At 36.8% G+C, this 9,427-nt stretch overlaps 1 protein-coding gene across 1 annotated transcript in view; it reads right to left on the bottom strand.

The window, feature by feature from the left end:
• Positions 1–760: 760 nt before the first annotated feature.
• The window catches only part of brinp3a.2 (bone morphogenetic protein/retinoic acid inducible neural-specific 3a, tandem duplicate 2), a 57,680-nt gene continuing 49,013 nt past the window's right edge, over positions 761–9,427 (bottom strand). Inside the window, exons 5-8 of the mRNA XM_058402206.1 lie at positions 8,953–9,058; positions 7,038–7,274; positions 6,499–6,721; positions 761–4,874 (exon numbers count right to left, since the gene is read on the bottom strand). Coding sequence (XP_058258189.1) covers positions 3,764–4,874; positions 6,499–6,721; positions 7,038–7,274; positions 8,953–9,058 — 1,677 coding nt within the window. The 3' untranslated portion in view covers positions 761–3,763. The remainder of the gene's footprint in view (positions 4,875–6,498; positions 6,722–7,037; positions 7,275–8,952; positions 9,059–9,427) is intronic.

Genomic DNA, 9,427 nt, shown 5'->3' with positions numbered 1-9,427 from the left:
CTAGATTTTAAAGATAGTTTACTTTCATGAGAACAGTAAAATGTCACTGACAATAAACTTGCAGGTAATTTGCTGCCTCATATAACATCCATTCATTATAATGCCATTCATTAGGAATTATTAGGGAATTAGAACAGTATCTTCTTTTCCACTTTGTCTGTATTCCATGCCAACAGACTCAGAAACCTTCAGCTGCTGAATGCACTGATGTATTATAATCATAGATTTTAATGGACCATAACAGTGAGGATTGATTTGGACCTGTAGAAAGCCTACGAAGTGGAAAACACAAACCAGTTAATAAATTGATGTTGATGCAGGTCTGGTGTCAGCATCAAAATACCATCAGTTTGTCTGACTGCATTGATCTTCCTGCAGAACCTTTGCTTCTAGGTAATAAAGCTGAACACTGATTTATTGGCAGTAGACAGTTACCTTTTGCTTCCTTCTCTGTTCACATGGCCTTTGTTCCTGAGGCATCATCTGTAAATACTTGTACTGGAACACTGGAGATGGGGTTTATGATATTGATTACCCTTTGCCCATTGTCACAGGGTATTTCCAAAAATCATTCACAGATGTATGATCTGTAGTTATAGATTTGGACTTTTGTCTATGTCTCCTTTTTTTGCCAACGGAAAGGAAATGGTAGACAGCAAATAAAAAATGTACAGGTTGCTGTTGTGTGGTACAGCACAAAAAACTGTTTCAGTTTTTAATCACAACAATACCAGTATAAAATCTACCAAAATACTGCAGAAAATATGCAGAAAGCAAGCAACATTCACATATTTGATCATTTAAATAACTGAAATAAATCAAAGTTATTCATTGACCAATCAATGACAAAGTAGATAATATGTGTGGTGGCCTGGAAAAACCCTTCTCGTGGTCAAATTCTGACGTGTTCGACTTTTTTATTCTATCAAAGGAAAAACAGCATGCTTAGCTCTACTTTTCTACCTAGTGTACAGTACCTTACACTGATCTGTTTTACATTTTGTACTGTAGGAACTAGGAACTGGATCACTGAATGGATGGAATTGGGTTTTCATCACTTGATAAATATTATATTTATATATATGCAAAATAATTTGAAATGCTTTTTTATTGGCACACAGGTTAAATACAAAAAAAAATGGTTGCTTCATCCATCTTACCACTTTCTAAGTACATGCAAAAAATGTGATGCTGCCACCATCATGCTTCACTGTGGGGATAATGTTCTCAAGATGATAAGCAATGTTGGGTTCCAACCACACATCGAAATTATAATTAATTATATGTATATTAGTAAATGATTGGCTGCTTTCCAGAATTAAGCAATAGCTATACCTGATGTTTTTCCAGACCACCATCCATGTAATTCCAAAATTAGTGTCTTTGCAAAGCCACAGCTGTACTGTGTGAACCGAACCATTGTATATTTCATGTGCATTTCTCTGTTGCTTCTTTTTTTCCAGGCTGGGAGAAAGACTGATTACCTTTGTAATAGCCATTTTGTACTTTCCTATTTGCCATTATGAAAACAACATGTTAACTCATTTTGGCATTACTGACAAGCACTAATTTCCCACTAATTTCTCTCTAGGTAGCAGGCTGGTTATTAGTAGATGCATTTTAGCACTAATTATGCCCATGCTCATTCTTGCTCATTTGTTTGCACTATGTCATTGTGCCAGTGAGCGATGTTTCCTATGTAAAATGTTACACTGGCAGCCCTGGTCAGCATGAATTGAAGAAGAAACCACAGCTACAGTAATAAGATCTGGTAGAAATATTATATATTCTATAATCTATATTCTCTGTGTCACTCATCATACCTTCCTGCAATTTTCACTTCTCTTTTCACTTCACACTAGTTTGCCTTATACGTTATATAATCTATATAATTTCCCAGGATATTGACATTAGCAGCCTGAAACAAATCACCTGTAGATGTATAGAATGATGGTGAAATTGAAGGGTATATGCAAACCTCCTGACCTGTTCACCACAGCAAAATGTGAATCAAATAACTGAATTAAAACAAAAGCATGATTTTATCTAAAAGAAACAGCACTGCCTGGAGGAGTTATGAAACTTTCTAGCACACGTTTACAAAGGCACTAAGTTACCACTTCAGTTTAACATTCAGTTTAAGGCTCCCTTTGTAATTATAGCCTCTTTTCACACTGTTGAAGCTAAATTTGTGGACACCTGACCATCACACCCATATGTGCTTGTTGAACATCCCATTCCAGACTTAGTCCCCCTTTACTGTTATAATAACCTCCTCTCTTTTCGAAAAGGCTCTCCACTAGATTTTAGAGCATGGCTAGGGGGTTTTGTCCTTTCAGCCACAAGAGCATTAGTGAGGTCAGGCACTGATATAGGGCGCAGAGGCCTGGGGCGTAATCAGCATTCTAGTTCATCCCAAAGGTGTTGAGCAGGGTTGAGGTCAGGGCTTTGTGCAGGATTCTCGAGTTTTTCCACTCCAACCTTGGCAAAACATGCATTCAAAATAGCTCACTATGTGTACAAATGAAACAGGTTTGGGTTGCCTTAGTTCTACTGAACAAAAACTGTAATTCTACAGCAAAGAAAGATGTATTATAGAAGTATGTGCTTTCAATTTTGTTGCAACATCTTGAGGAAGGAACAAATGGGTGTAATGGACAAGTGTCCACAAACTTTTGCTTATAACTAGTACAGTTACACACCACACACAGAAAAGGAACACATAAATAATAATAATAATAATAATAATAATAATAATAATAATAATAATATATGCAAATGAGAATAGACAAATGACAAAATCTGTTTGGACCCACCACCATTCTTCATCTTATTAGATGCTTTAACATGGTCCCAAAAACAGACTGTGACACCAAGAAGTAAAGCAGATATAAAACAAACATTAACAACACAGAAAATGAGAAAGATAGGGGAAATGGACAAAAAAAGATACACAAATTAGGTAATACCGATACAGAAAATTAGGGCAATGTGAAAACAATATTAATAGTAACAATAGCAACAATTAATAAATACAACACCATTATTTGGTTTGTGTGAGTGTGTGTGTGTGTGTGTGTATGCAATGTAAGGCCCATCTTTATAAAGTGATATCAAGACATCTGAGAAAGTGTAACACAGCTTCACCATGGCAGTGAGCACTGATAATTTGTCAAAAAAACACATGATCTGTAATGTTAATCAAATGTAATTTCTTTGAAAAAAAAAAATCTGATTCTTTCAGACAGAAGGAGAAAGCTTATCGCAACAAGCCATAATGTAATTGTGTTAACAAGTCTGTTATATTACTATTTAATTAAGCACTTATGTCATGTTTAATCTCGTTTACATTATCATTATGCCATAGAAAAAGGTGGACATAATTTCCCAGTATGTTAACTGCTGAACAGCTAAACAAAAAAGAAGACTAGTAAATAATTAATATTACGTTAAGTTTTAATAACAATTTATCTACAAAACATACTGACATCACTGTATTCTGATTAAGGAAAGTGCACTGCCACTAAAGCAAAAAAAAAAAAAAACATAGAAAATTTGCAGTCATATATAGCAAAGGTCCCACCAAATGTTTTAAGTGTTGCTCCATACAAGAAAACTGACTTGGTTGATTTGAGTACACTTGTTTAGAAGTGAATGTGGAAAGATATACAATATTGTAGTCAATAATTAAGTGATTTCTTTTATTCATGCACAGTCTCCTCTCTGTGTGTAAACATATTCTAGATGTCTGACCTTTTAGTTGTTAGCTACAAAGTTTGGTTGTCTCATAATCAAGAGGGTTTGGGAGTCGGGCGCTGAAAGCCTGGAGAGAAGCATGGATTCGCGCCACTTCATTGACTGTGAGTTTGAGACGATGGCGCAGTAAGCAGGAGAACAGGTCCAGAGGCTGCTGGCCTGGTGGAGACAGCCGGTTAACACGGTCTCGGATCTCTAGCAGCTGCATCAGGGCCGAATCTTGTGAGCCCTGTGTGTACGGATAGTCCAGCTGCAGGATCAAGTCCCGGATTGCCTCCGGGTTGAAATGCATACTGTAACCAAAAACTTGTATGCTGTTGATTTTCATGTACCCCAAGTTTCTGGAAGGGTCTGCCAAAGGTTCCAAGTAAACACTCTCATTGGCAGTAGGACCTGATGTTTTAATGTGGCTCCTCAGATAAATGTGAATTGTCTCAAAGAATGTCTTCCACTTGTTGCCCAGAGTCAGGGTCCAGTTAAAACACTCAAGTGGAAGGTCCAGCTTAGTGGATTGCCAATCAGGGAATTTGTTCTCATTTACAGGTATCAACCAACTCTCTGAGTGGCTCCCACCAAAAGGGTTGATGAAAAGAGTAAGGGCAGGTTCCAGGGTGCTGTTCTTTGTAAGGCAAATCTGGAGGGAGATCCCCAGTAGCATGTGCACCAGATTGGATTTGTATTTGTTGCTCTTTAGTGTGAGCAGCATTCTCTTCCTCCATGAAGGGTCGAACCAGCTGTTGAGGCGCATGTCATTGCTAATGAAGATAGCATGGACCTCTAGGCGACGGTCTGCCCTTTGCAGTAGGTACCTCAGCTCTAGGTCCTGCAAGTCAGTCTCAAAGCCCAGGTAGTTGTCAGTGGAATCGGCCACCATAGGCCGACAGTTTCCTTGACTTAGCATGTAGCCGGCGTTGCAGCTACCACAGCGAGTGTAGTTGTCACTGGCACAGGATGCACAAGCTGGACCCTCTCCTACAGAACATGGAGTGGGTGCCTGGCATGAGAATTGGTCATATGCACAAATGCAGGTGTGCAGCTCCTCTGAGAAAAAGCCCAGCTGGTTGTTCTCCGAGCAGTAGAGTAATGACTGGAAGTAGTTCAGCCAGTATGACCGTGCCCTACATTGGAATTAGACAGAGTGAGAAATCAGTAATGTGCTGAAAGTAGAATTCTAGACCATACGTGTGGCTTAATGCCTGAGCTAGTTATAATACTATGTTTAATAATCACAAAATCACCTTGGGGAGAAAAATCAGACAAGCACCAGAGCACATAATTTGCTGTTAATTAAGACTTTAGCATCAGCACCTTATTGTGACAAAAAATAATGCTTGTACTTAAGTGGAAAAAAAAAGTCAAAACTATTAGGGCTGAGCACATACATCTTTTTATCACTGGCATTTACTTTGTGCATACAGTATTTGAGATATTTATACTTGGCACAGAAAGCAACAAAAAATTAACCAAAAATTCAGCATGTACAGCTCATTCCTGAGATGAAATAATTCATCTGCTCCTCATGATTCCCAGGCAAACATACCACATTTCTCTACTCAGTCTATTGAGATTTCAGGCTGAAATATGGGCCACTTGGGAAAGCAGCAATAATTTCAGTTCAAATTGTGCAGGGAACTCCCTGTACTAATAAAGGTATGACTGAGAGAAGAGTCTTCCCATGCACCCTCTAGTTCATGACCACTAATCTGGAAGATAGAAAGCTGTACTTTTCTCATTTATACCAGCTTAACATGCTTAACATTTTTCTTAGCATATGTCTCTTCCTTTGTGCTAATGGATTAAAAGTAATGTTAAAAAATGACTTAGAAATGTAAATATGTTAATGAGATGATTAGTTTGCACAATTGTGCTATAGAATAGACAGTAGGTCATTTCCTTTACATTGCTAAACCATATGTAGATATTGATTTGCTATTCTTGTATTAGGTAATACTAAAGATTAGGTTAGTTTTAAAACTATTCTTTTATATATTTGAGGCATTTTAAAGAGTTGGATCATTGTTGGAACTAGTGATGCATTTATTAATTATTATTATTTATATAAATTTTTTTGGTTGTCTGGATTGATGTTTTTGGTACTCGTTGATACTTTTACTGACACTCAAAAGAAAATGTATCAATCATGAAAATTATTTACACAGATTTGTTTATGTCTGCCCTGTTTAAAAAAAACGTGTTTGTCCGTGTGCATACACTACTAGACTCGCTATTTATAAAATTAGCTGGCTCATTATAATAAAATGAAAAACATTGCTAGCTACATTAGTTACCTTGAATCAAGTAGGGTTGGATGGATAGGAACAGGTTTTCTTCCCCTTTAAAATAAAGCACTTTAATCTAAAGAAAGATTTGTTTTTATCTTCTAGTTAGCATTTGCTGTAGTATTGGTTGTTTCCATGTGTTGTTACCAATTAACTCATCATGCTGACTTTTGTTTGTTTGTTTCTATTTTTTTATTCATTTATTTTATTTTTTCAGGTCATTTGCATTGTTGAAAAATGTTGTATTACTCCATTTTAGATTTTTGGCTTTGATTAATGGGCAGCATTAATCAAGAAACATGTAAATCTATAAAACATTTCTATCTATAAAATAAAACACAATGTACATCCTATTTATGGAACCTAGGTTGCAGTGCATTTAAGTTAATGTTTAGTTTCTTATATACTTAATACATTCCTAAATTAGCTGTTAGCTAACTCTGCAATGCCTTGATGAGCTCACCTTTCACGTGGTAAGTTGATAACAGGCTGCTTTTGACACCTCTTGCTCAGACTGAAGAGTTTGTATACAACTCGCTGGGCCCTCCTGTACAGACCCTTCATGCTGCTCTCTAGGAGCTCATAGCGCCGTTGAAACATGCCATCTAGCAGCCATAAATGGTGGATTGCAGAGGCGTTGAGGTAGAAGTTCTGAGGCAACCTCATCAGGAATGCCTTGAACTCATCTGCAAAGGTATATAAAAATATAAATAAATAAGACTTCTCCACAGTAGGTACAGTGTGGTGAAATAAGATTCCAACACCTTTTCTATAGAGACACTCCTGACATTTCTTTTTATGAACAGAGCGTAACATTGAATGTCTTTGATATCTTTCAAAGAAGGACACATTTATGACATAAAACAACTTGTCTTGTTCCCTCGCTTTCTATTTTTACAAATATGTAAAAATAACTGCACTCAAAGATGATTTAGAAATGAAAAAAATTAAATCCTTATAAATTTCTTTAGTGCATTGAACTATATCCATACACATACATACCCGATTCCTTGAATTCTTTGTAAAGGAGTTCCCATGATTCAGCTATTCGAAGAAGGCTCTCTTGCATGGCTTGAATGTCCATGTAGGGACAATTACATTCTGGGAACTTTGGGTCACACTTGCACCAGCAGTCACTGTCCCGACACACAAAGTCACCTTCTCCATTGCAGGCAATGTAACCAAGAGCCGCCTGGACAAAGGTATGTCTGAGGTAGTCTGGCAGAATTACCTGCAAACCTTTCATTAAAAAATTAAATAAATCCTGTTAACATTAGAACATAAGTAACAATACAGTTACCTGTATTGTTATATATACACTACCAGTCAAAAGTTTGGACACACCTTCTAATTCCATGGTCTTTCCTGATGTTTATTTCTTTCTACATTGTAAAACAATGCTGAAGGCGGCCGAAATACACAATAATGTCCTTTGAACAGTTGATATTGAGATATGTCTGCTACTGATGCTCTGTAAAGCCTTCATAACGTCTCTAATCTGAGGTGCTGTTAATTGGTGATTTCTGAGGCTGCTAACTCTAAATGAACTTCTCCTCTGCAGCAGAGTTAAGTTTTGGTCTTGCTTTACTGGGATGGTCTTCATGTGAGCCAGTTTCATCATGGTGGTTGATGGGTTTTGCAAATGCACTTGACAATACTGTTCTTGCAAGAACTATTCCAGAACACCTGACCTTCGTGTCTTAAAATAACAACTGACTGTTTTTTGTTGTCATTACATATGGATTACTTAAGTCCATGTGTGTTATTTCATAGTTTTGAAATCTCCAGTATTGTTCTAGAATGTAGAAAATAAATCCCTAAACAAAAAACATTAAATTAAAAGGTGTGACCAAACTTTTGACTGGTAGTGTATATATATATATATATATATTCGTTATTCATTTTCTATGTAGTCATATTTGTTGCACTATCTATCTATCTATCTATCTATCTATCTATCTATCTATCTATCTATCTATCTATCTATCTATCTATCTATCTATCTATCATTTTTTATCAGTTTTTATACCTCCACAAGATATAAAAATAAACTGGAAGTCACAGTGTTTTGTAAATGCTCCACAAGCAGCAAGCAGACAGATTCCATATGGCAGAATTTGTGTCAGATTATTTGGTTCAGTTCAAACCAAGCAGTCATAAAATAAAAGGGAGGAGTCCAAAGACAGATTGTAGACTGTTTACTGCTGTGGTTCTGCTTCTGTCAGCATTCACAGCTAGAAAAAATAAAACGTTAAAAAACTTGGTCAACCTTTAGTAGCTAAAAATGAGTTATGTGTTATTTCTTGTTCAAAGAAATCTATTTGGCCCTTGTGGATCGAGCAATAATCAGCACCCTTCCCACCACTACCTACTAAGTTCCAATGCAGCCCAAACATTAGGGATAGGGCGCAACCAAGTGGATGCTTCACAAACCAAGAAGATCCACAACAAAAAAAAATCGCAACCATATCAGTTCAGCAGGAATAAAAATTCAGTTCGGCCAACCACCCCTGACCTTTTCAGGGCATAAAGCCTTGTACTGTAAGTATCAGATCCCATTAGATTTAATGCGCTAATAAACTTGTGACACACATGTGACAAAAAACATGTAGGCCCATACATATTTCATCAACACACAGTACATCCTCATTTGGATGAATGATGGTGGTTTGCGACTGTGTTTAGATTTCAGATCCAAGAGGGCTGACCTGCTTATATAAGCAGATAGCGCTGGTAATCCCATCCAGGGTGTATTTCTGTCTCATACTCATTGTTCATGGGTTTAGATCATAGATGTACCATGACCCAGACTGGAATAAAGCAGTTTCTAAAGATGAATGAATGAATGGTGCATGAACTACTTTGACATGAGTTTCTGAACACACAATAACAAAGATGATTCAGAACAGATTATTACCTTGTAAGTGGACCTTGTTTTCTGGACTCTGAACTAAAACCGAACTGACAGAATCAAGGTTGTCATAGTTACTGCATCCAAGAGGGCCAGTCCTTGTTTCAGTTACCTGTACAATAAAAAGATCATGAAATTACAATGAAAGAGATAAATGAGAAAGACAGGTACAGTATCATAGACTCCATTCAGCATTTGTAAATTATGCCAAATGTATTTGCTGTGAAAGAAGTCGAATAAAATATACTTTTTAAGTTGAGATATTCAGTGTGTTGTGGCACCAAAGATTCATACACAGACCACTAACACCTATTCCCAGTTGGGACACTTTAGCAATCTGCTGTACATCCAAGTCTTGTCATTGTTCTATGCTTTACTGAGCCTTCAACAGTTTTCCTCTTAATCCAGTGTTTTATTTTCTTAGATTTGTGCTAAGAAATTCTCTTGCATAAATAAAATATTTCCCATGTTGTGAAGCTCA

This window comes from Hemibagrus wyckioides, linkage group LG11 (genome assembly GCF_019097595.1).
Source record: "Hemibagrus wyckioides isolate EC202008001 linkage group LG11, SWU_Hwy_1.0, whole genome shotgun sequence".
Lineage (NCBI taxonomy): Eukaryota > Metazoa > Chordata > Actinopteri > Siluriformes > Bagridae > Hemibagrus > Hemibagrus wyckioides.
Note: the sequence above shows the minus strand (reverse complement) of the source record. Positions and strands in the feature narration are given on the sequence as shown.